Here is a 26,724-nt window from a genome sequence, read left to right on the forward strand (position 1 = left end):
ATTTGATTGTTCAGGTTTTCGATGTATTCGTTTTTCAATTTTTTATTTTAGCCTATTTCGGTTTCTCATTTTTTCCAGTTTTCCATTTTTTCGTTTTTTTATTTTTCCGCTTTTCCAATTTTTCAAATTTTAACTTTATTTTTGTCGATTTCTCTATTTTTCAATTTTTCGACTTCATCACTTTTCGATTTCTCGTTCTTTTGATCATTCAATCTCTCAATTTTTCAATTTTTCGAATTTTAAGTTTTTTGATTTCTCGATTTATCGAGATTTGGATTTTCCGATATTTTGATTGTCAATTTATAAATTGTTCAATTTTTAACTTTTCGATTTTTCGATTTTGGCCTATTTCGGTTTCTCAATTCCTCGACCTTTCGACTCCATGATTTCTTGATCTTTTGATTTTTCGATTTCTCGGTTTTTCGATTTTCCAGTTTTTCGATGTTTCGATTTTTCAGTTATCCGACTTTTTAAATTTGGGAGTTTCGATTTCTCAATTTTTCGTTATTCGATTTTTAAATTTTACATTTTTTCGATTTTCTGATGTTGCATTTTTCGATTTTCAGTTCTTCGATATTTCGATTTTTCAATGTTTCGGTTTTACGATTTTTGAAGGTTTCGATTTTTCAAATTTTCGATTATTTTAATTTTTCATTTTTTTCTCACTGTTAATATCATACAGTGTATTGAAAACAAGTGTTTTTATTGGCATCGACTATTTAAATTTGGCGCTTGAGGACTCCAATGTCAATAAGGGTGGTTTTGCAAAATCAGACTGTATGTCGCATCTATATTAATCTATGCGTATACATTTACCCAGACGTTGGTTATGCAACCAGTTATACAGATAATATGTCAAAAATGGTATCGCTTTATATTTAAATTGATAGGTTTCCAAAAATTCTTTATTCCCCAAAATCAGTCTTATTTATATTCTCTCGTTTCCTAGCTAACTACTAACTATCTTAACTAATTAGATTACAATCTATATAAAAATGCGATTATTTAATAATACTCAATACACATAACCTCAAAAATTGAATTTTTATTCGAACGTATACATTTTTCGTACTGAGTGAAAAAAACACAATCTAAACAAAAAATATAATTATTTATTTACATTATTTCCACCATCACACAGTCGAATTAACCAAAACCGACCCGTGTTTTTTCCTGTGTTTATAAATCGACGTTTTGCTTTTATGTCTGTACGGACAATGTTCGCATTCGTACCACTTCGCTTCAGTCCCGTCCAAATGCAAGCTATTCATATGCCGCTTCAAATCAGCACTGCGTTTCGCCTTATACGGACAACATTCGCACTGATACGACCTGATCTTGAGATGAACCGTTACATGGTTTTTTAAATTAACTTTGGTTTTACTTTTGTACGGACATTCTTCACATTCGTACCACGTAACTTCGCCTTCGCCCAAATGTCGCACAGTTACATGGTATTTTAAATGTGAAGCCTGTTTAGTTTTGAAAGGGCAATGTTCACATTCGTACCACTTTATCTCCTCTGCGTTCAAGTGTTGCCTCATTATGTGTGTTCTCAAGTCTCCCTTTACTTTAGCTTTGAATAGACACACGTCACAGTGGTGCCACTTAAGTTCACCTTCTTTCAAGTGTAAGTAGTTTATGTGGCGTTTTAAGCTGCTTTTTAGCTTGGTTTTAAATGGACAGTTTTCGCACTGGTGCCACCGAACACTTTTTTCATCTACATGGATACAGTTTATGTGGATTCTTAAGCCTCGTTTGCTGGTACTTTTAAATGGGCACTGGTCGCATGGGTACGACTGGTTCGAATGGCGCCTTCCTACATGACTAACTAAATTCCGTTTGCGGGTGGCTTTGTAGGGACATTCCTCGCAGTAATACCAACGTATTTCTTCAGTTTGTTTACAAGAACTCACAAGATTTTCTTTGTTTTGGTTGCACGTTGAGACATGTTTGAGCCATTTCAACGACAGAGTTGTTTCAAAGTCGCATTTTTCGCAAACGTAGTTTTTGATAACAAAGTCTTGACTTGATAAAGTGTCTCTAAATTCCCTCTTAAAACTGTGATACTTATCAATGTGTTGTTTGAACAAAACTGTTAGTTCTGTTTTAAAATTGCAGTCTTTACAGTGGTACGATTCAACTTCGGAGTGTGAGCACGTAAATTTTTCTGAAAGTGAGCGGTGTCGTCTGACGTGGTTCACCATAAGAAAAAATGACGTCGTAAAGTATGGACATAGTTTACACCTGTGAACGTTTTTCCGTGAAGATCTTCCCGGTGTGGTGAATGCTTCTGAATATTCCAGAGTTGACATTCTGGTCGTATTAACCTAACATTTTTACGTCAAAGTAGATATTTTTATTTTTTTATTAATAACGGTTTGAAGCAGGTTGAACGATGAAAGGTCAAGTGTATTCTCGTTTCAGCTAAAACACAACGAAAATAATACCTACATGTAATAATTTTCATACAGAAATAATTACAAAAATTGTGTGTACATAACCTCAACAACCAGTGACATTTAAATTTGGCTGAGGGCGGATTTATAAGTACCAATATTTGTCCAAATAGGCGCATTTATATGCACAAAATTTCTTCTTCAGACAGATTCAGACATTTATTTAGGTAGTTAAATTTCGAAAATGACAAAAATTGGTCTAAGTTTTACAAAAGTTGTCTAAAAATTCTGAAAAAATTTAGGGACGTAGATCTCGACATGCTGATTCCAAAAATATAGGGTGTTGGTGGTCACGGAGCAACATTTTCGAAAGAATCGCTACGAAATGCGAATTTTTGAGAATTTCTAAAAATTTCGATATTTCAACGATTCGGGAAAAACGGTTGCAGCTATCAAAGAAACGTAGCCGGAACTGAGCTCTAGAGCTCGAAATCAACAAGAAAATTTGTTTAGTTGAGTTTCGAAAATGTCAAAATTTGGCCGAAATTTGAAGAAGGGGGGACCATTGGAAAAATTTCACTTTTCAAAAAGTCGCCCAAAAATTCTGAAAAAATTCAAGGACGTAGATCTCGACATGCTGATTCCAAAAATATAGGGTGTTGGTGGTCACGGAGCAACATTTTCGAAAGAATCGCTACGAAATGCGAATTTTTGAGAATTTCTAAAAATCTCGATATTTCAACGGTCGATTCCGGAAAAACGGTTGCAGCTATCAAAGAAACGAAGCCGGAACTGAATTCTAGAGGGCGAAATCTACAAGAAAATGTGTTTAGTTGAGTTTCGAAAATGTCAAAATTTGGCCGAAATTTGAAGAAGGGGGGACCATTGGAAAAATTTCACTTTTCAAAAAGTTGTACAAAAATTTTGAAAAAATTCAAGGACGTAGATCTCGACATGCTGATTCCAAAAATATAGGGTGTTGGGGATCACGGAGCAGCATTTTCGAAAGAATCGCTACGAAATGCGAATTTTTGAGAATTTCTAAAAATCTCGATATTTCAACGGTCGATTCCGGAAAAACGGTTGCAGTTATCAAAGAAACGACTCCGGAACTGATCTCTAGAGCTCGAAATCTACAAGAAAATGTATTTAGTTGAGTTTCGAAAATGTCAAAATTTGGCCGAAATTTGAAAAAGGGGGGACCATTGGAAAAATTTCACTTTTCAAAATGTCGTCCAAAAATTCTGAAAAAATTCAAGGACGTAGATCTCGACATGCTAATTCCAAAAATATAGGGTGTTGGTGGTCACGGAGCAACGTTTTCGAAAGAATCGGCGCCAAATGTGAATTTTTGAGAATTTCTAAATATCTCGATATTTCAACGGTCGATTCCGGAAAAACGGTTGCAGCTATCAAAGAAACGAAGCCGGAACTGAGTTCTAGAGCTCGAAATCTACAAGAAAATGTGTTTAGTTGAGTTTCGAAAATGTCAAAATTTGGCCGAAATTTGAAGAAGGGGGGACCATTGGAAAATTTTCACTTTTCAAAAAGTCGTCCAAAAATTCTGAAAAAATTCAAGGACGTAGATCTCGACATGCTGATTCCAAAAATATAGGCTGTTGGTGGTCACGGAGCAACATTTTCGAAAGAATCGCTACGAAATGCGAATTTTTGAGAATTTCTAAAAATCTCAATAATTCAACGGTCGATTCCGGAAAAACGGTTGCAGCTATCAAGGAAACGAAGCCGGAACTGAGTTCTAGAGCTCGAAATCTACTAGAAAATGTGTTTAGTTGAGTTTCGAAAATGTCAAAATTTGGCCGAAATTTGAAGAAGGGGAAAAATTTCACTTTTCAAAAAGTCGTCCAAAAATTCTGAAAAAATTCAGGGATGTAGATCTCGACATGCTGATTCCAAAAATATAGGGTGTTGGTGGTCACGGAGCAACATTTTCGAAAGAATCGCAACAAAATGCGAATTTTTGAGAATTTCTAAAGATCTCGATATTTCAACGGTCGATTCCGGAAAAACGGTTGCAGCTATCAAAGAAACTAAGCCGGAACTGAGCTTTAGAGCTCGAAATCTACAAAAAAATGTGTTTAGTTGAGTTTCGAAAATGTCAAAATTAGGCCGAAATTTGAAGAAGGGGGGACCATTGGAAAAATTTCACTTTTCAAAAAGTCGTCAAAAAATTCTGAAAAAATTCAAGGACGTAGATCTCGACATGCTGATTCCAAAAATATAGGGTGTTGGTGGTCACGGAGCAACATTTTCGAAAGAATCGCAACAAAATGCGAACTTTTGAGAATTTCTGAAAATCTCGATTTTTCAACGGTCGATTTCGGAAAACGGTTGCAGCTATCAAAGAAACGAAGCCGGAACTGAATTCTAGAGGGCGAAATCTACAGGAAAATGTGTTTAGTTGAGTTTCGAAAATCTCAAAATTTGGCCGAAATTTGAAGAAGGGGGGACCATTGGAAAAAATTTCATTTTTAAAAAAGTTGTCCAAAAATTCTGAAAAAATTCAGGGACGTAGATCTCGACATGCTGATTCCAAAAATATAGGGTGTTGGTGGTCACGGAGCAACATTTTCGAAAGAATCGCTACGAAATGCGAATTTTTGAGATTTCTAAAAATCCCGATATTTCAACGGTCGATTCCGGAAAAACGGTTGCAGCTATCAAAGAAACGAAGCCGGAACTGAGTTCTAGAGCTCTAAATCTACAAGAAATTGTGTTTAGTTGAGTTTCGAAAATGTCAAAATTTGACCGAAATTTGAAGAAGGGGGGACCATTGGAAAATTTTCACTTTTCAAAAAGTCGTCAAAAAATTCTGAAAAAATTCAAGGACGTAGATCTCGACATACTGATTCCAAAAATATAGGGTGTTGGTGGTCACGGAGCAACATTTTCGAAAGAATCGCTACGAAATGCGAATTTTTGAGAATTTCTAAAAATCTCGATATTTCAACGGTCGATTCCGGAAAAACGGTTGCAGCTATCAAAGAATCGAGGCCGGAACTGAGTTCTAGAGCTCGAAATCTACAAGAAAATGTGTTTAGTTGAGTTTCGAAAATGTCAAAATTTGGCCGAAATTTGAAGAAGTGGGGACCATTGGAAAAATTTCACTTTTCAAAAAGTAGTCCAAAAATTCTGAAAAAATTCAGGGACGTAGATCTCGACATGCTGATTCCAAAAATATAGGGTGTTGGTGGTCACGGAGCAACATTTTCGAAAGAATCGCTACGAAACGCGAATTTTTGAGAATTTCTAAAAATCTCGATATTTCAACGGTCGATTCCGGAAAAACGGTTGCAGCTATCAAAGAAACGAAGCCGGAACTGAGCTCTAGAGCTCGAAATCTACGAGAAAATCTGTTTAGTTGAGTTTCGAAAATGTCAAAATTTGGCTGAAATTTGAAGAAGGGGGGACCATTGGAAAAATTTCACTTTTCAAAAAGTCGTCCAAAAATTCTGAAAAAATTCAAGGAGGTAGATCTCGACATGCTGATTCCAAAAATATAGGGTGTTGGTGGTCACGGAGCAACATTTTCGAAAGAATCGCTACGAAATGCGAATTTTTGAGAATTTCTAAAAATCTCGATATTTCAACGGTCGATTCCGGAAAAACGGTTGCAGCTATCAAAGAAACGAAGCCGGAACTGAATTCTAGAGGGCGAAATCTACAAGAAAATGTGTTTAGTTGAGTTTCGAAAATGTCAAAATTTGGCCGAAATTTGAAGAAGGGGGGACCATTGGAAAAATTTCACTTTTCAAAAAGTCGTCCAAAAATTCTGAAAAAATTCAGGGACGTAGATCTCGACATGCTGATTCCAAAAATATAGGGTGTTGGTGGTCACGGAGCAACATTTTCGAAAGAATCGCTACGAAATGCGAATTTTTGAGAATTTCTAAAAATCTCGATATTTCGACGATCGATTCGTGAAAAATGGTTGCAGCTATCAAAGAAACGAAGCCGGAACTGATTTCTAGAGGGCGAAATCTACAAGAAAATGTGTTTAGTTGAGTTTCGAAGATGTCAAAATTTGGCCGAAATTTGAAGAAGGGGGGACCATTGGAAAAATTTCACTTTTCAAAAAGTCGTCCAAAAATTCTGAAAAAATTCAGGGACGTAGATCTCGACATGCTGATTCCAAAAATATAGGGTGTTGGTGGTCACGGAGCAACATTTTCGAAAGAATCGCTACGAAATGCGAATTTTTGAGAATTTCTAAAAATCTCGATATTTCAACGGTCGATTCCGGAAAAACGGTTGCAGCTATCAAAGAAACGAAGCCGGAACTGAGCTCTAGAGCTCGAAATCTACAAGAAAATGTGTTCAGTTGAGTTTCGAAAATGTCAAAAATTGGCCGAAATTTGAAGAAGGGGGGACATTGGAAAAATTTCACTTTTCAAAAAGTCGTCCAAAAATTCTGAAAAAATTCAAGGACGTAGATCTCGACATGCTGATTCCAAAAATAAAGGGTGTTGGTGGTCACGGAGCAACATTTTCGAAAGAATCACTACGAAATGCGAATTTTTGAGAATTTCTAAAAATCTCGATATTTCAACGGTCAATTCCGGAAAAACGGTTGCAGCTATCAAAGAAACGAAGCCGGAACTGAGTTCTAGAGCTCGAAATCTACAAGAAAATGTGTTTAGTTGAAGTTCGATAATGTTAAAATTTGGCCGAAATTTGAAGAAGGGGGGACCATTGGAAAAATTTCACTTTTCAAAAAGTCGTCCAAAAATTCTGAAAAAATTCAAGGACGTAGATCTCGACATGCTGATTCCAAAAATATATGGTGTTGGTAGTCACGCAGCAACATTTTCGAAAGAATCGCTACGAAATGCGAATTTTTGAGAATTTCTAAAAATCTCGATATTTCAACGGTCAATTCCGGAAAAACGGTTGCAGCTATCAAAGAAACGAAGCCGGAACTGAGTTCTAGAGCTCGAAATCTACAAGAAAATGTGTTTAGTTGAAGTTCGATAATGTCAAAATTTGGCCGAAATTTGAAGAAGGGGGGACCATTGGAAAAATTTCACTTTTCAAAAAGTCGTCCAAAAATTCTGAAAAAATTCAAGGACGTAGACCTCGACATGCTGATTCCAAAAATATAGGGTGTTGGTGGTCACGGAGCAACATTTTCGAAAGAATCGCTACGAAATGCGAATTTTTGAGAATTTCTAAAAATCTCGATATTTCAACGGTCGATTCCGGAAAAACGGTTGCAGCCATCAAAGAAACGATGCCGGAACTGAGTTCTAGAGCTCGAAATCTACAAGAAAATGTGTTTAGTTGAGTTTCGAAAATGTCAAAATTTGGCCGAAATTTGAAGAAGGGGGGACCATTGGAAAAATTTCACTTTTCAAAAAGTTGTCCAAAAATTCTGAAAAAATTCAGGGACGTAGATCTCGACATGCTGATTCCAAAAATATAGGATGTTGGGGGTCACGGAGCAACATTTTCGAAACAATCGCTACGAAATGGGGAATTTCTACGTAAATAACTTTCGAGCAATTTTTTTCAAACTTTTATTTGATAAAGTCGACAAATATAAAACGGTACAAGAAAAAACAATCGTTATACTGAATGACTAGCACCAATGTGCTTCTCTAAACCCGAATGTTTACGAATCGCATGCCGTTTTATATGCGACGAATTTTTACTCCTAAACGGACAACTCCCACACTCGTACCACTTAATTTTATCTTCATCTAGATGTTTCGCATTGACGTGCATGTTCAGACTAGTTTTATACTTAGTTTTAAACGAACAATCCACACATTCGTACCACTTAATTTTATCTTCGTCTAAATGCATCGTAGTCACGTGTGTCCTTAAAGATTTTTCGCGCTTAGTTTTAAACGGACACTCCTCGCATTCGAACCACTTAATTTTTTCTTCATCCAAGTGTCGATTCTTGACGTGACGGTTTAAATTAGACGCGTGTTTGGCTTTAAACGGACAACTGTCGCATTCGTACCACTTGATTTCTTCTTCGTTTAGATGTTTCCTGATTGTGTGTAGCTTTAAATCTGCTTTAATTTTAGCTTTGAACGAACACTTTTTGCAGTGGTGCCACTTAACGTCTTCTTCGTTCAAGTGTCGGGAGTAGGTGTGTCTTCTTAGACTCTTTTTTAACTTAGTTTTAAATGGACATTTTTCACACTCGTACCATTTGGCATCTTGTTCGGCTAAATGGATACAATTTATGTGATTCTTTAAACCTTGGTTGCTTGTACTTTTAAAGGGACACCGGTCGCACGCGTAGCGCTTGTTTAAATGCCGTCGGTCTATGTGAAGCTTTAAATAATTTTTAGACTTGGCTTTGTAGGAGCAGTCCCTACAGGAATACCAACGTATTTGGTCAATCTGGTTTTCTTTCGGAGAACTCACCCTTTCAACTAATTCGTCTTCATCCATGCATTCTGAATAATGCTGAAGCCACTTCAACGAGAAATTTGTTTCAAAGTCGCATTTTTTGCAAACGTAGTTTTCGATAACAAAGTCCTGACTTGATAAATCGTCTCTAAATTCTCGTTTAAAGCTGTGGTGTTTGACAATGTGTTGTTTGAACAGAATCGTTAGTTCTGTTTTAAAATCACAGTCTGTACAGTAATACAGTTCGATTTTGGCGTCTACACACAACGGGGAACGGTGTCGTCTCACGTGGTTGGTCAGAAGGAAAAACGAAGTTGTAAAATAGGGGCACAATTTACACTTGTGGACGTTTTTCGATGACGGTTTTCCTTGGGCTATGGATGCTTCGGAATACTTGAGTGTTGACATCTTGGTTGTCTGAAATAGTTTTATTACAATAGGGGAATGAATAGAATAGCAAAAAACGTTAAAAGTCAGACGAAACATACGAAATACTAACCTAACATTTTCCTTTTGCACATAACCTCAAAAATGTAAACTTCAGCAGCGTTGCTAAACCAAGCTAGCGTTTAATCGGAAGATGAACATTTCATAATGCATTCACGATCTTCTTCGATAAGGACATACCGATTTAGTCATTTGCAAGTTGTTTTTTTTTAGTTTAAAAAGGGTATTAAAAATAAGGTTATGAATTCGATCATCCAATCAGCATCTAATTATGAAGCTGCGTTGCCAAAGTTAGCTTTCCCTTAAAAATCGAAATCGAATTAAAATATTCTGAGCAAACGAAAAAATGAAACTTTTATTCAGAATTTGACATGTTAAAAAGTGTTTAATGACGGAAATTCACATGACTCCTTAAATCACCACTGCGTTTCGCTTTATACGGACAATACTCGCACTGATACGATTTAATGTCCAAATGCACCCTCACGTGATGTTTTAAATGATCTTTCGTTTTACTTTTGTACGAACAGTCTTCACATTTATGCCACTCGATTTTTTCTTCATCTAGATGTTTTACAGTCACGTGTAGCTTCAAAGACTTTTTATACTTGGCTCTGAAAGGACACTCAGTGCATTCGTACCACTTAACGTCTTCGTCGTTCAAGTGTAACGTATTAATGTGCCTTGTTAAACTGCCTTTCGTTTTGGTCTTGAAAGGACATTTAACACACTCGTGCCATTTAACGTCTTGTTCGTCCACGTGCATTTGGTTTATGTGGTTTCTTAAACTCGAGTTATATTTACTCCGAAATGGACACTTGTTGCATGCATAGCGCTTGTTCATATTGTGATTTCTTACATGACGGGTTAAATTACGTTTGAGTTTAGCTTTGTAGGGGCATTGCGGACAGTAATACCAACGCAATTCATCATTTTGAAGATTTTTTTTCCGTGTTGTACATGCTGAAGTGTGTTAATAATAATAATAATAATAATAATAAGTTTATTGTCCCACAGGTTTCCCTAATTACAGGACAAAATATAAAAAATACATAATAATAAATATACAAATAACTAAATAAAAAAAATAAATAAATAAATACGAGTAAATCAGCACTCTCGATCATAATATAAACAGAACTAACCCAAGAAAACATCACTCACGAGCTTATTAGCACATTTGCACATCACTGAAATCGGTGAACGGCATAAGACGTTCGTGCGTGGAGACGGCACATAAAAGGTAACTACATGTCGTGAAGAGAATTGCGGCACATTAAATTCAACTTTCGATAGTAAGGACGCACAATCAATCCTATTATTAATTAATTTTACAATAAAGTTCGCACACTGCCCATCACGCCGAGATGAGAGGGACATCAATCCATGACGCTGGAGCAGGATCACCATATCACAACCTCTACTAGGATAAAATCCGTCGAGTTTATATGACAGATATTTAAGGAACTTCCTGTGGATTCTATCTAGTGGCATATGTTGGCACAAATAAATTGGGTACCATATAATTGACGCATACTCCAACTTGCTCATCACAAATGAAAAGAAAAGAGACTTAAGCAGATCGATGTCATTGAAATATTTAGAGACACGCATTATGAAGCCAAGTGATTTACTAGCAGAACTGCTGACGCATTGTATGTGGTCATTGAAAGTAAGTTCCGAGTCAAATATCACTCCTAAGTCCTTAATAGATGTCTTTCGTTCCAATGATTCTAAACCGAAGTTGAAGCCACTTCAACGAGAGATTTGTTTCGAAGCCGCATTTCTCGCAAACGTAATTTTGTATGGTGAAGTCCTCACTCGATAAATCGTCTCTAGGTTTTCTTTTAGGGTCGTGATGTTTATTAATGTGTAGTTTGAACAGAATCGTCAGTTCCGTTCTAAAATCGCAGACTTTACAATAGTACACTTCAATTAAGCCCTTTGAGCACGTAAATTTTTCCAAGGAAGTTGACATTTTGGTGACCTAAAAGCGTTTTATTGCATTGTGGCTACCTCGGGACGGTTAAAACTGGAAGACATCGTCTGCGGTACTTGGTTTAGGAAATAGGATCTTCTGACACTTCGAAATGAGTCAGTTCTTAACCTAAAATTTCTACGTCAAAAATGACACTTCGTTTTTGCTCACGGCATCTGGCAACGTTGCGACTGGTCATTAACCAATCATAAAAAAGTCTTGAGGTCGAATTCAAACTAGTGCAATTTGAAATTTTATTTCAAATATAATTATATACATACAACTTAATACAATCACACACCAACTAAATCCGACACGTGTTTTTTTTTGTGTTTATATAAACATGATTTAGTTTTACTTTTGTAAGAACACTGCCCGCATTCGTACCACTTAGCTTCAATTCCATTCAAATGGAAGCTATTTATGTGACGCCTTAAATCACCCCGGCGATTCGTTTCATATGGACAATTTTCGCATTGATGCGATTTGAACTCCAAATGGACCTTTCGATGGTCTTTTAAATTAACTTTGGTTTTACCTTTGTACGAACAATCTCCACATTCGTACCACTTCACTTTTTCTTCGTCCACATGTTTCACGATTATATGTTTTTTTAAACAATTTGAGTGTTTAGTTTTGAATGGGCAATGTTCACATTCGTACCACCTTATCTGTTCTTCGTCCAAGTGTTTCCGAATTATGTGTACTCTTAAATCCGACTTCGCTTTAGTTTTAAATGAACACTCTTTACACTGGTGCCATTTAACGTCTCGTTCGTTCACGTGTAAGCGATTTATGTGCCCTTTTAAACTTCTTTTGACTTTTGTTTTAAATGGGCATTGTTCACACTTGTACCATTCAGCACTTTGTTCATCTAAATGGACACGATTTATGTGATTCCTTAAGGCTTCATTATCCGCACTTTTAAATGAACACTTGTCACAAGCATATCGTTTCTTTCTGACGTAAATCACACGTCGAGAATGAATTAGTTTCTTCCCTGTGCATTCCGAAGTGTGCTGGAGCCACTTTAGTGAGAAATTTGTTCGAAAGTCGCAATTTTCGCAAACGTAATTTTGTACGGTGAAGTCCCCACTTGATAAATCGTCTCTAGATTCTCTCTTGAGGCCGTGATATTGAGTAAAGTGTTGTTTGAACACAACCATTAATTCCGTTTGAAAACGGCAATCTCTACAGTAATAAACTTCAATTTTGGAGTTAGAACATGTAAATTTTTCCCTAGATCGGTGTCGTCTCACGTGGTTCATTATAAGAAATAGTGACGTTGTAAAATATGGACATTGAGTGCAGTTGTGAACATTTTTCTTTGAAGATTCCAACTCCAATGTTGACATTTTGGTTCACTAAAACCGTTTTATTACACCAGAGAAGCAGTTGCAATTTTGGTTACTTAATTTAAATTTTGTTGGAATAGTTAAAATTGGAAATTCTCACCTGTGATAATTCTAACAGATTAGAGTCTTTGTAGGTTATGAAACCAGAGAACATAGAGAAGCGTCCTCAACTTATGTTGGCAACAGTGTTCGTTTCTAACTAGGAATAAAATTAACTAGAAAAAATGTAATAATATTTTTAACGACGCGTTTTAGTTTCGACAAATTGACACTAGATTTACCAGAATATTACAAGCTGCTTATTTGTTTGATCTACAGACCAAAGCGCACTCAGGCCAATGTCGACTCTAAGCGTTCGGAAACGATTTGATTTATAAGCCACGATCCGTGACCTGATACACATCCTAACCTATAATTTCTTGCTGTTTCAACTTTCGAATTCTCAGTTTTTCGAAATTTGACTTTGGGGACTTTTCAGTTTACTCCTATTTATTATTTAATTTTTAATTTCTCAATTTTTCAATTTCCCGATTTTCAGTTTTTCTCTTCAATTTTACGATTTTTAAATATTTCGATTTTTCAATTTTTGACTTTTATAAACTCTTTATTTGTCGATTTTTCAATTAATTGATTTTTCAGGTTTTTTGGTTTTTCAATTTTTCTATTTTTTCAGGTTTCGATTTTTCAACTTCACTTTTTGGATTTTTCGATTTCTCAATTTTTTAATTTCTCGGTTTTTCGACATTTCAGTTTAAGGATTTTTCAGTTTACTTATTATTAAATTTTTCGATCTTACGATTTTGCAGATTTTTGATTTTTCAATTTATCGATTCTTTAGATTCTCAGTTTTTGGATATTTCAGTTTTGGGATTTTTCAGTTTTTCGATTCGTCAGTTTTTCTTTCATTTTTCAGTTTTTCGATATTTCAGTTTTAGGATTTTTCAATATTTCTGTTCTTCGACTTTTCCATTTTTGACTTCTGGATTTTTCGATGTGTCGACTTTTTACTTTTTCGATTTTTAAATTTTAGATTTCTCAATTTTTTTGTATTTTAATTTTTCAATATTTAAAATTTTAGATTTTCCTATTTCTCGATTTTTCATTTTAGCCCTTCCATATTTCAATTTTTCAAATGTTTCGATTTCTTAATCTTTCGATTTTTCGACTTTCCGGTTTTAGATTTTCTGTTTTTCAATTGTCGTCTTTTCAAATTTTCGATTTTTCAATTTTTCAAATTTGACATTTATAAACTGTTAATTTTTCGATTTTTCAATTAATCGATGTTTTGATTTTCAGATTTCTTGACTCTCGAGGGCTTCGATATTCCTGTTCAATTCTTTAATTTTTCGATTTTTCAGGTTTTTGATTTTTCATTTTTTAGTTTTTTTAAGGTTTCGATTTTTCGACTTCACTTTATGGATTTTTCGATTGCTCAATTTTTTTGAATTTTTACGTTCTCAGTTTTTGGATTTTTCAGGTTTTCCCATTTTTCAGTTTTTCTTTCATGTTTCAGTTTTTCGATATCTCAGTTTTGGGATTTTTCAATATATTGATTCTTTGACTTTTCGATTTTTGACTCCTGGATTTTTCGATGTATCGACTTTTTTACTTTTTCGATTTTTCAATTTTTCGATTTTTTACTTTTTAAAGTTTTAGATTTTTCGATTTCTCAATTTTTCATTTCAGTTCTTCGATATTTCAATTTTTCAATCCTAACCTATAATTCTTGCTGTTTCAACTTTCGAATTCTCAGTTTTTCGAAATTTTAGTTTGGGGACTTTTCAGTTTACTCCTATTTATTATTTCATTTTTAATTTCTCAATTTTTCAATTTCTCGGTTTTCAGTTTTTCTTTTCAATTTTACGATTTTTAAATATTTCGATTTTTCAATTTTTGACTTTTATAAACTCTTTATTTGTCGATTTTTCATTTAATTGATTTTTCAGGTTTTCTGGTTTTTCAATTTTTCTATTTTTTCAGGTTTCGATTTTTCAACTTCACTTTTTGGATTTTTCGATTTCTCAATTTTTCAATTTTTTAATTTCTCGGTTTTTCGACATTTCAGTTTTAGGATTTTTCAGTTTACTTATTATTCAATTTTTCGATCTTACGATTTTGCAGATTTTTGATTTTTCAATTTTTCGATTCTTTAGAATCTCAGTTTTTGGATATTTCAGTTTTGGGATTTTTCAGTTTTTCGATTCGTCAGTTTTTCTTTCATTTTTCTGTTTTTCGATATTTCAGTTTCGGGATTTTTTAATATTTCTGTTCTTCGACTTTTCCAGTTTTGACTTCTGGATTTTTCGATGTGTCGACTTTTTACTTTTTCGATTTTTAAATTTTAGATTTCTCAATTTTTTTGTATTTTAATTTTTCAATATTTAAAATTTTAGATTTTTCTATTTCTCAATTTTTCATTTTAGCTCTTCCATATTTCAATTTTTCAAATGATTTGATTTCTTAATCTTTCGATTTTTCGACTTTCCGGTTTTAGATTTTCTGTTTTTCAATTGTCGTTTTTTCAAATTTTCGATTTTTCAATTTTTCAAATTTGACATTTTTAAACTGTTAATTTTTCGATTTTTCAATTAATCGATGTTTTGATTTTCCCATTTCTTGATTTTCGAGGGTTTCGATATTCCTGTTCAATTCTTTAATTTTTCGATTTTTCAGGTTTTTGATTTTTAATTTTTAGTTTTTTTAAGGTTTCGATTTTTCGACTTCACTTTATGGATTTTTCGATTGCTCAATTTTTTTACTTTTTAGGTTCTCAGTTTTTGGATATTTCAGTTTTCGGATTTTTCAGGTTTTCCCATTTTTCAGTTTTTCTTTCATTTTTCAGTTTTGGGATTCTTCAATATTTTGATTCTTCGACTTTTCGATTTTTGACTCCTGGATTTTTCGATGTGTCGATTTTTTTACTTTTTCGATTTTTAAATTTTAGATTTTTTAATTTTTAAAGTTTTATATTTTTCGATTTCTGGATTTTTCATTTCAGTTCTGCGATATTTCAATTTTTCAAGTTTTCGAATTTTTCAAATGTTTCGATTTCTTAATCTTTTGATTTTTCGAATTCGCGGTTTTAGATTTTCTATTTTTCACATGTCATTTTGTCAAATTTTCGATTTTTTAATTTTTCAAATTTGACTTTTATAAACTCTCAATTTTTCGATTTTTCAATTAATCGATGTTTTGATTTTCCCATTTCTTGACTTTCAAGGGTTTCGATATTCCTGTTCAATTCTTTAATTTTTTGATTTTTCAGGCTTTCGATCTTTCAATTTTTCGATTTTTTAAGGTTTCGACTTCACTTTATGGATTTTTCGATTGCTCAATTTTTTTACTTTTTAGGTTCTCAGTTTTTGGATATTTCAGTTTTCAAGGTTTTCCCATTTTTCAGTTTTTCTTTCATTTTTCAGTTTTTCCATATCTCAGTTTTGGGTTTTTCCAATATTTTGATTCTTCGACTTTTCGATTTTTGACTCCTGGATTTTTAGATGTGTCGATTTTTTTACTTTTTCGATTTTTTAATTTTTCGATTTTTAAATTTTAGATTTTTTTAATTTTTTAATTTTTAAAGTCTTAGATTTTTCGATTTCTCGACTTTTCAATTCAGTTCTGCGATATTTCAATTTTTCAAGTTTTCGAATTTTTCGAATGTTTCTATTTCTTATTCTTTTGATTTTTCGACTATCCGGTTTTAGATTTTCTGTTTTTCAATTGTCAATTTGTCAAATTTTCGATTTTTTAATTCTTCAAATTTGACTTTTATAAACTCTCAATTTTTCGATTTTTCAATTAATCGATGTTTTGATTTTCCCATTTCGTGACTTTCGAGGGTTTCGATATTCCTGTTCTTCAATTCTTTAATTTTTTGATTTTTAGGTTTTTGATTTTTCATTTTTTAGTTTTTTTAAGGTTTCGATTTTTCGATTTCACTTTATGGATTTTTCGATTGCTCAATTTTTTGACCTTTTAGGTTCTCGGTTTTTGGATATTTCAGTTTTCGGATTTTTCAGGTTTTCCCATTTTTCAGTTTTTCTTTCATTTTTCAGTTTTTCCATATCCCAGTTTTGGGTTTTTTCAATATTTTGATTCTTCGACTTTTCGATTTTTGACTCCTGGATTTTTCGATGTGTCGATTTTTTTACTTTTTCGATTTTTCAATTTTTCGATTTTTAAATTTTAGATTTTTTTAATTTTTTAATTTTTAAAGTCTTGGATTTTTCGATTTCTCGATTTTTCGTTTCAGTTCTGCGATATTTCAATTTTTCAAGTTTTCGAATGTTTCGAATGTTTCCATTTCTTAATCTTTTGATTTTTCCACTACCCGGTTTTAGATTTTCTGTTTTTCACATGTCATTTTGTCAAATTTTCGATTTTTTCATTTTTCAAATTTGAGTTTTATAAACTCTCAATTTTTCGATTTTTCAATTAATCAATGTTTTGATTTTCCCATTTCTTCACATTCGAGTGTTTCGATTTTCCTGTTCTTCAATTCTTTAATTTTTTGATTTTTCAGGTTTTTGATCTTTCAATTTTTCGATTTTTTAAGGTTTCGACTTCACTTTATGGATTTTTCGATTGCTCAATTTTTTGACCTTTTAGGTTCTCAGTTTTTGGATATTTCAGTTTTCGGATTTTTCAAGTTTTCCCATTTTTCAGTTTTTCTTTCATTTTTCAGTTTTTCGATATCTCTGTTTTGAGATTTTTCATTATTTTGATTCTTCGACTTTTCGATTTTTGACTCCTGGATTTTTCGATGTGTCGATTTTTTTACTTTTTCTATTTTTCAATTTTTCGATTTTTAAATTTTAGATTTTTTAATTTTTAAAGTTTTAGTTTTTTCGATTTCTCGATTTTTCATTTCAGTTCTGCGATATTTCAATTTTTCAAGTTTTCGAATGTTTCCATTTCTTAATCTTTTGATTTTTCGACTATCCAGTTTTAGATTTTCTGTTTTTCAATTGTCATTTTGTCAAATTTTCGATTTTTTAATTTTTCAAATTTGACTTTTATAAACTCTCAATTTTTAGATTTTTCAATTAATCGATATTTTGATTTTCCCATTTCTTGACCTTCGAGTGTTTCGATTTTCCTGTTCTTCAATTCTTTAATTTTTTTATTTTTCAGGTTTTTGATTTTTCAATTTTTCGATTTTTTAAGGTTTCTATTTTTCAACTTCACTTTATGATTTTTCGATTTTTCAGTTTTTAGATATTTCAATTTTAGGATTTTTCAATATTTCAATTCTTCGGTTTTTCTATTTTTGACTTCTGGATTTTTCAATGTGTTTTACTTTTTCGATTTTTCAATTTTTGGATTTTTTAATTTTAGATTGTTCAATCTTTTGATATTTTAGTTTTTCAATATTTCTTAGTCTTTCGATTTTTCGACTTCCTGGTTTTAGATGTTCTGTTTTTCAATTTTTCGATTTGTTAATTTTTCATTCCCGATTTATCGAGATTTGATTGTTCAGGTTTTCGATTTATCAGTTTTTCAATTTTTTATTTTGGCCTATTTCGGTTTCTCATTTTTTCCAGTTTTCCGTTTTTTCGTTTTTTTTTTTATTTTTCCGCTTTTCCAATTTTTCAACTTTTAACTTTATATTTGTCGATTTCTCTATTTTTCAATTTTTCGATTTCATCACTTTTCGATTTCTCGTTCTTTTGATCATTCAATCTCTCTATTTTTCAATTTTTCGAATTTTAAGTTTTTTGATTTCTCGATTTATCGAGATTTGGATTTTCCGATATTTTGATTGTCAATTCATAAATTGTTCAATTTTTAAATGAGAGAATGAGAGAGAGTGATAAAGGGGGGAGAATGAGAGAGGCAGTGATAAATGGGAGAATGAGAGAGAGAGTGATAAATAGTAGAATGGGAGGGAGAGATAAATTTGAGAATGCGAGAGGGAGAGAGAGATAAATGAGCTCATAAGGTAATGAGATCACGAGAGATAATGGGAGATAACGAGATCATGAGATAATGAGAGATAATAAAATAATGGGAGATAACGAGAGATAATGAGAAATAACGGGAGATAATAAGATAATGAGGGATATTGAGCTAATGAAATAATGAGATGAGATCGTGGGATAATGAGAGAGTGAGGGAAGGATGAATGTGGGACATCAGAAAATGAGCTAAACAGAATAGGAGGAAAAGAAACAGAGAGTGAAAGTGAGAGGGTATGAGAGCACAATTGATGGAAATCGATAACAAATGAGAAAAAAGTGAGAAAAGACCGACAGAAAAAAGCAGGTGAGAATAAGACAGCGAGAGAGAAAAATGCGATCGCAGTCGAAGAATGAAAGACAGAGAGTGAGAACGACAGAAAATGAAAGGGAGCGAGAGGAAATGAAAGCGCGACGTTGATTGAAAAAGAGAGGAAGAGAGCGAAAATGAATGAGAAAATGAAAAGGAGCGAGAGGGAATGAAAGTAAGAAAGAATGGGAGAGACAGGTGGAAGAAGAAAAAAGCTAGAGAAAAAAGTGAGCGAGGAGAGAGAATGAGATATTAAGAGAGACAGGACGAGAGGGAGCATGAGAGCAAGAGGGAGAGAGTGAAACCGAAAGCGAAAACCATGAGAGAGAGAGAGAGATGGAGAACGTGAAATCGCAAGAGTGAATGCTAGAAAAAGGGAGCGAATAAGGGGGAGATACAGAGCGTCAATGAAATGAAGGCAAACACGAGAGATTGGGAAAGAAATTGCAAGAAAAAATTAGAGTTAGAGATATTGATAGCGAAGGAGGGAAGAGAGTGAGGGAGAAAACAAGATGAAGAGAAAATGAAAGAGAGCAGGAGTTAAAGTGGGCGGGGAGAATGAAACAACGAAAAAATGGGAAAAAGTGGGAGCGGTGAGAGCGAAAGAATGAGAGGGGAAGCGAGAGAAAATGAGAGAGAAAAAGAAGAATGAGATGTGATTTTGGCTGGAGGGGAGGAAAGACTGACAGTTATCGGACTTTTTAAATTTGGGAGTTTCGATTTCTCAATTTTTCGTTATTCGATTTTTGAATTTTACATTTTTTCGATTTTCTGAGGTTTCATTTTTCGATTTTCAGTTCTTCGATATTTCGATTTTTCAATGTTTCGGTTTTACGATTTTTTAAGATTTCGATTTTTCGATTATTAGATTTCTCGATTTTTCAAATTTTCGATTATTTTAATTTTTCATTTTTTTCTCACTGTTAAAATCATACAGTGTATTGAAAACAACCACAAAAATTGTCACTGAAAACATTTAAAAATTCACACAAAGTAGAACAGTGTTTCCAAACTTATCAATACTATTTAAATTTGGCGCTTGTTTTTGGCGGTTGAGGACTCCAATGTCAATAAGGGTGGTTTTGCAAAATCAGACTGTAAACAAATGACCAGTGTTGCCAGATTCCTCGTAATGAAGATCAATCGGAACTTTTCGGTACATTCCTTAAAAAATTCTGTAGATTTGATTCACGCGGCATCAGTCGTTAAAATGAGAAGAGGGTGGGTGGGCGGGTCGAAAAAGCACCAAATACGACAAACAAAAAAATTCAATCATTCGTTTTATTCTTTACAAGTGTAATATTTATTTAATCAATCAAAATAAATAAACAAAACTCACAAAAAACCTCCCCTACTCGTGTTTTTTTCTGTGTTTATAGAAACACGAAGGATTTTTACTTCTGTATGGACACTGTTTACATCGATGCCATTTAGCATCGTCTCCATCCGCGTGGCAGATGTTTACGTGAGTTTTTAGCGAACTATTCAGATTAGTTTTATACGGACAAAATTTGCATTGATACAACTTGTCGTCTGAATGGTGGATACTCATATGTAGTTTTAAATTAGACCTAGTTTTATTTTTATAAGAGCAATTCGCACACTCGTACCATTCCGGTTTTTCTGAATGAATACGATTTATGTGCTGCTTCAACGAACAACTGTATTTAGTTCTAAAATCGCACTGTTCGCATTCGTACCACTTCACCTTTACTTCGTCTAGATGTTGATACGTTATATGATTTTTTAAGCACGACGCATGTTTACTTTTAAATTGGCACTTTTCACATTGGTACCATTTGACTTTTTCTTCGTCTAGGTGGTGGTAACTTATGTGATTTTTTAAATTCGACGCCCGTTTGGTTTTGTACGGGCAATTTTTACATTCGTACCATTTAATTTTTTCTTCGTCTAGATGTTTCACGGTTACGTGAATTTTTAAATATCTTTTGTACAAGGTTTTAAATGGACATTCAGTGCACTGGTGCCATTTAGTTCCATAGTCTCTTTTTTTCCAGTGGACGTAATTGACATGTTGTCTTAAATTACGTTTCGCTCTGGCTTTGAAAGGACACTCGTCACATTTGTACCATTCGCCATCTTCGTCAGCCAAATGGTTGCTATTAATGTGGCTTTTTAAAGCTGCCTTCCACCTACATTTATACGAACACTTATCACATGCAAACCGCTTGGGTAAGTGGCGATTTCGTACATGTTGTTTTAAATTGTAGTTGAGTTTAGATTTGTAGGGGCATTCCGTACAGTAATACCAACGTTCGGTTTCCGAGCACGCTAAAGTATGCTGAAGCCACTTCAACGAAAAATTAGTTTCAAAGTGGCACTTTTCGCAAACGTAATTGTGTATGCTAAAGTCCTCACTTGACAAATCCTCTCCACATTCTCTCTTAATACCGTGGCGTGTACGAAAATGTTGTACGAATAGAATCGTCAGTTCGGTTTTAAAGTCGCAGCGTTTACAATAATAGATTTCAAATTTGGCGTTTTCACACTGGTGTCGCTTCATTTTTCCATTCACCTGAAACCGTTTATCACACTAGGGAAGGAACTGGTACTTTTATACTCATACACAAGCCTGCCCTATCCGAACTTCACCACATAACCTTAAAATTCTTCAACTTTGTTTAGGACGGTTTTTGCTGTGTCGCAGTTGGAAGCAGGTGCGTATTGTTTTGTGGTACCTTCAGGAACGACGGTGTAAATTAAGGGGTGCGTCGTGACGCGTCTGGAACGAACCCACTCATTTCCCCTAGATGTTATCTAGGGTTTTTCACTGGAGAGGTTGGTGGATACAGCGACCGCGAAAATATAAATAATTACAAACTTTTTTCTAACTCAATGCGTAAATAATTTCAAAAACGAGAAAACAGACTTGGAAAGTCAAATCGGAAACAATGTTATTAATATTAGTATTATTTTTGTGCAACACGTCAAATGATAGTGATTGCATCCGGTGAACGATTCAAGTGACAGCTATTTTGTTAGGTTAGAACTTGACTCCTTAGAATGTACGCAGACCAAAATTCGAATTGTAATCAACGAAATTCAGGTAACTAAAACTGCAATTAATTATATGTATAGTGTAATAAAACGATTTTAGGCACCGAAATGCCAACTTTGGAATATTCGGACGCACTTTCACTACAGGGAATATCTTCGTGGAAAAACGTGCCCAACTGTACACTATGTCCATATTTTTCGACTTCCTTTTTTCTTATGGTGAACCACGTGAGGCGACACCGCTCATCTCTGGAAAAATTTAAGTGCGAAAACGGCAAACTTGAGTGGTATTACTGTAAAGACTGCAATTTTAAAACGGAACTAACGGTTGTGTTCAAACAACACATTGATAAACATCACAGCGTTAAAAGAAAATCTGGCGAAGATGTATCGAGTGAGGATTTGTGCATTCAGACGTACTTTTGCGAGTGTGATTTCAGAACAAATTCGTTGTTAAAGTGTCTTCAGCATACTTCAGCATGCCCAGGAGAGAAGAAGAACGAAGAGAGATTCGTATTTTCTTCCAATTTTACACAAACGGATTTATATAATTTAAAACGTCGTGTAGAAAATACGGTCCAACAAGATGTTACATGGCACGAATGCAAAGATTGTCCATTTAAAACTAGGTGTAAAAGAAATTTAGAAATCCACGTGAGTGAAAAACATCAACAAAAAAAAATTGATTGGTTGGAATGTAAAAATTGCCCATACAAAACCCAATGGGTGTTGCATTTACAAAATCATATAATTGATAAACATACTAAAGGAGAAGAAATGAAGTGGTACGAATGTGACAGCTGTTCGTATAAAAGTAAAAAAAAATACACTTTAAAAGTACATGTAAAAGTCCACCATTCAGATGCCGAAGTGTTTGAGTGCAAATATTGTCCGTACAAGACTAAATTGAACCATCGTTTAAACGATCACCTCTACAAACGCCATTTGGGTGAAAGCGATCTTAAATGGTACGAATGTAATCAGTGCCCATTCAAAGCTAAACGCAAATTTCATTTAGAAAGACACATAGATCGTATGCATTCAGACGAACACGGTTCCGAATGGTACGAGTGTGAAAAATGCCCATTTCGAGCTAAATTCAAGCCCCATTTAAGAAAGCACATAAATACCGTGCACTGGAACGACGAAGACGCTAAATGGTACGAATGCGATCAATGCCCGTTCAAAACTAAACGCAAACCAAATTTAAACAAACACATAAACCATACCCATTTAGACCAACAAGATGCCAAATGGTACGAGTGTGAAAAATGCCCATTTAGAACCAAATTCAAAGCCCATTTAAAACGACACACAAACGACGTGCACTTGAACGACGAAGAAGTTAAATGGTACAAATGCAATCAGTGCCAATTTAAAACTAAACGCAGATCGGAGTTAAAAAATCACATAAATCGTAATCATTTAGACGAACAAGATATCGAATGGCACACGTGCGAAAAATGCCCATTTAGGTCTAAATTCAAAGGTCATTTAAAAAAGCACATGAAAACCGTGCACTCGAACGACGAAGACGTTAAATGGCACGAATGCAAAGAGTGTTCGTTCAAAACTAAGTATAAAATGAATTTGAAAGTACACGTGAATATAAAACATCTAAACGAGGAAAATATCAAGTGGCACGAATGCGACAAGTGCTCATTCAAAACCAAACGCTTGTCGTATTTAAAAAAACATGTGGCTTATCGACATTTGGATGAAGAGGTTCAGTGGTACGAATGTGCGGCGTGTTCGTATAAAACTAAAACGAAGGGTAATTTGAAAACGCACATCACTCTGCGCCATTTAGAGGTTAAATCGTTTCAGTGCCAATATTGCCCGTATAAGGCTAAACTGAAAAGTTATTTAAAGTGTCACGTGAAGCAGTGTCATCCAGATGGAAAGCGTGTTAAATGGTACGAGTGTGAAGAGTGTTCTTTCAAAACTAGAACTAGTTCGTCTTTAAAGAAGCACATGAGGGTTAAGCATTGATCCAAATATTGTTCTTATAGCAGTGAATTGAAAATGGATTAAGAAGGTGTGGAATTGTACAAAAGTGTATTGAAGATATTTTTGTACAAACTATTAGGTTATGCCACATGAAAAGTTCCAAGTTAATAAACTGTAACGTAAAGAGAATTGATTTAATATAGAAGGAGCAACGAGGGTCGAGCTAGAACTAAAATTTGTTGTTATTTATCTTCATTTTGGTTATGCAACCAAGTATACACAAAAATTGCCTTAACTGTATTTTTTGTTAAATGTCATCTACAATAACCGTCAGTTAATATTTTGTTGTTTTTCTTTTTGCCTTTTTATTTTAATATGTGTAGACTTTTTGCATAATATGAAGTTTAAAATGGAAAATTTGTATAAGGAAATATCGATTTTGCAATTAGGCTCCGAATGTTTGAAGTTTTTTGTTGTGAAAAGAAGGCTATCTGTGTTAAGAAAAAGAAGGCAAAATATAAGCCCCACCCACCCGCCCTCTCTCAATTCTGACGATTTTTTTTTATTCGCCGTATGTTTTACCTTTCTTGTTGTATAAGGGTAAAATGTAAGCCCTTGAGACAAATATCAATAAATTTTGTTGATTTAAACGTCGAGAACTATCTTTATAAGAATTCATAAGTACTGACAAAAAGCTACAGTGTTAGTGCTGTCAACTAGAAAAATGTTCCACCTACTTCAGGGGATTTTCCTTCAAGTTGGCAGCACTGTATGCCACCGCAATTTGATTGGTTGAAAACTCAACGTCGACGACAACGTAACTACAGCAGAGAACATAGAGAAGGCTCATAGTTTAAATTAAATGACGGTTGAAGACTCCTCGGCTTATGTTGGCAACAGTGTTCGTTTCTAACTAGGAATAAAACTAACTCGAAAAAATGTAATAATATTTTTAACGACGCGTTTTAGTTTCGACAAATTGACACTAGATTTATCAGAATATTACAAGCTGCTTACTGTTTTCTTCACTCTAATTCAGGTCACACGAATTACAGTTCGTCGTCTGAGAACTTGTTTGATCTACAGACCAGAGCGCACTCAGGCCAATGTCGACTCTAAGCGTTCGGAAACGATTTGATTTATAAGCCACGATCCATGATCTGATACACATCCTAACCTATAATTTCTTGCTGTTTCAACTTTCGAATTCTCAGTTTTTCGAAATTTTAGTTTGGGGACTTTTCAGTTTACTCCTATTTATCAATTTTTGACTTTTATAAACTCCTTATTTGTCGATTTTTTAATTAATTGATTTTTCAGGTTTTTTGGCTTTTCAATTTTTCTATTTTTTCAGGTTTCGATTTTTCAACTTCACTTTTTTGATTTTTCGATTTCTCAATTTTTTAATTTCTCAGTTTTTCGACATTTCAGTTTTAGGATTTTTCAGTTTACTTATTATTCAATTTTCGATCTTACGATTTTGCAGATTTTTGATTTTTCAATTTTTCGATTTTTTAGATTCTCAGTTTTTGGATATTTCAGTTTTGGGATTTTTCAGTTTTTCGATTCGTCAGTTTTTCTGTTATTTTTCAGTTTTTCGATATTTCAGTTTTGGGATTTTTCAATATTTCTGTTCTTCGACTTTTCCATTTTTGACTTCTGGATTTTTCGATGTGTCGACTTTTTACTGTTTCGATTTTTAAATTTTAGATTTCTCAATTTTTTTGTATTTTAATTTTTCAATATTTAAAATTTTAGATTTTTCTATTTCTCGATTTTTCATTTTAGCTCTTCCATACTTCAATTTTTCAAATGTTTCGATTTCTTAATCTTTCGATTTTTCGACTTTCCGGTTTTAGATTTTCTGTTTTTCAATTGTCGTTTTTTCAAATTTTCGATTTTTCAATTTTTCAAATTTGACATTTATAAACTGTTAATTTTTCGATTTTTCAATTAATCGATGTTTTGATTTTCCCATTTCTTGACTTTCGAGGGTTTCGATATTCCTGTTCAATTCTTTAATTTTTCGATTTTTCAGGTTTTTGATTTTTGATTTTTTAGTTTTTTTAAGGTTTCGATTTTTCGACTTCACTTTATGGATTTTTCGATTGCTCAATTTTTTGACTTTTTAGGTTCTCAGTTTTTGGATATTTCAGTTTTCGGATTTTTCAGGTTTTCCCATTTTTCAGTTTTTCTTTCATTTTTCAGTTTTTCGATATCTCAGTTTTGGGATTTTTCAATATTTTGATTTTTCGACTTTTCGATTTTTGACTATTGGATTTTTCGATGTATCGTTTTTACTTTTTCGATTTTTCAATTTTTCGATTTTTAAATTTTAGATTTTTTAATTTTTAAAGTTTTAGATTTTTCGATTTCTCGATTTTTCATTTCAGTTCTGCGATATTTCAATTTTCACAAGTTTTCGAATGTTTCCATTTCTTAATCTTTTGATTTTTCGACTATCCGGTTTTAGATTTTTTGTTTTTAAATTGTTATTTTTTCAAATTTTCGATTTTTCAATTTTTCAAATTTGATTTTCCCATTTCTTGACTTTCGAGGGTTTCGATATTCCTGTTCTTCAATTCTTTAATTTTTTGATTTTTCAGGTTTTTGATCTTTCAATTTTTCGATTTTTTAAGGTTTCGACTTCACTTTATGGATTTTTCGATTGCTCAATTTTTTGACTTTTTAGGTTCTCAGTTTTTGGATATTTCAGTTTTCGGATTTTTCAGGTTTTCCCATTTTTCAGTTTTTCTTTCATTTTTCAGTTTCTCGATATCTCAGTTTTGAGATTTTTCGATTTTTGACTCCTGGATTTTTCAAGGTGTCGACTTTTTTACTTTTTCGATTATTTAAATTTTTCGATTTTTAAATTTTAGATTTTTTAATTTTTAAAATCTTAGGTTTTTCGATTTCTGGAGTT

General features: G+C 33.5%; 5 protein-coding genes across 5 annotated transcripts; 1 reads left to right on the forward strand and 4 right to left on the reverse strand.

Moving 5' to 3' along the window:
* Window positions 1-1,092: 1,092 nt before the first annotated feature.
* LOC135140486 (zinc finger protein 418-like) lies at window positions 1,093-2,516 on the reverse strand. Its single transcript, XM_064071058.1, has 2 exons — window positions 2,485-2,516; window positions 1,093-2,427 (listed from the first exon to the last, which is right to left on the reverse strand). The coding sequence occupies exon 2, from the start codon at window positions 2,313-2,315 to the stop codon at window positions 1,134-1,136; it is 1,182 nt and encodes a 393-aa protein (XP_063927128.1). The 5' UTR covers window positions 2,316-2,427; window positions 2,485-2,516; the 3' UTR covers window positions 1,093-1,133.
* A 5,415-nt stretch (window positions 2,517-7,931) lies between these two features.
* On the reverse strand, window positions 7,932-10,202 carry LOC135140596 (zinc finger protein 64-like). Its single transcript, XM_064071207.1, has 2 exons — window positions 9,286-10,202; window positions 7,932-9,203 (listed from the first exon to the last, which is right to left on the reverse strand). Exon 2 carries the CDS (start codon window positions 9,192-9,194, stop codon window positions 7,986-7,988), a length of 1,209 nt encoding a protein of 402 aa, XP_063927277.1. The 5' UTR covers window positions 9,195-9,203; window positions 9,286-10,202; the 3' UTR covers window positions 7,932-7,985.
* Window positions 9,619-10,077, reverse strand: LOC135140354 (zinc finger protein 236-like). Its single transcript, XM_064070846.1, has one exon. The coding sequence runs from the start codon at window positions 10,075-10,077 to the stop codon at window positions 9,619-9,621; it is 459 nt and encodes a 152-aa protein (XP_063926916.1).
* A 9,898-nt stretch (window positions 10,203-20,100) lies between the features above and the next one.
* On the reverse strand, window positions 20,101-21,617 carry LOC135140469 (zinc finger X-chromosomal protein-like). The gene is made up of 2 exons (XM_064071028.1): window positions 21,421-21,617; window positions 20,101-21,369 (listed from the first exon to the last, which is right to left on the reverse strand). Exon 2 carries the CDS (start codon window positions 21,355-21,357, stop codon window positions 20,185-20,187), a length of 1,173 nt encoding a protein of 390 aa, XP_063927098.1. The 5' UTR covers window positions 21,358-21,369; window positions 21,421-21,617; the 3' UTR covers window positions 20,101-20,184.
* Window positions 21,618-21,821: 204 nt separating this feature from the next.
* LOC135140416 (zinc finger protein 142-like) lies at window positions 21,822-24,302 on the forward strand. The gene is made up of 2 exons (XM_064070949.1): window positions 21,822-21,900; window positions 21,952-24,302. The coding sequence occupies exons 1-2, from the start codon at window positions 21,858-21,860 to the stop codon at window positions 23,841-23,843; spliced, it is 1,935 nt and encodes a 644-aa protein (XP_063927019.1). The 5' UTR covers window positions 21,822-21,857; the 3' UTR covers window positions 23,844-24,302.
* Window positions 24,303-26,724: the final 2,422 nt, after the last annotated feature.

This window comes from Zophobas morio, unplaced genomic scaffold, assembly GCF_036711695.1.
Source record: "Zophobas morio isolate AGI-343-1 ecotype UQ-CSIRO unplaced genomic scaffold, CSIRO_AGI_Zmor_V1 ptg000040l, whole genome shotgun sequence".
NCBI lineage: Eukaryota > Metazoa > Arthropoda > Insecta > Coleoptera > Tenebrionidae > Zophobas > Zophobas morio.

Bases quoted from the DNA above. Each gene is read 5' to 3' on its own strand.
- LOC135140469 (XM_064071028.1), bottom strand. From the start codon at position 21,357: ATGAAGCGACACCAGTGTGAAAACGCCAAATTTGAAATCTATTATTGT.
- LOC135140416 (XM_064070949.1), top strand. From the start codon at position 21,858: ATGTACGCAGACCAAAATTCGAATTGTAATCAACGAAATTCAG. The intron at 21,901-21,951 runs GTAACTAAAACT...AAACGATTTTAG, and splicing joins TTGTAATCAACGAAATTCAG to GCACCGAAATGCCAACTTTG.
- LOC135140486 (XM_064071058.1), bottom strand. From the start codon at position 2,315: ATGTCAACTCTGGAATATTCAGAAGCATTCACCACACCGGGAAGATCT.
- LOC135140354 (XM_064070846.1), bottom strand. From the start codon at position 10,077: ATGAACAAGCGCTATGCATGCAACAAGTGTCCATTTCGGAGTAAATAT.
- LOC135140596 (XM_064071207.1), bottom strand. From the start codon at position 9,194: ATGTCAACACTCAAGTATTCCGAAGCATCCATAGCCCAAGGAAAACCG.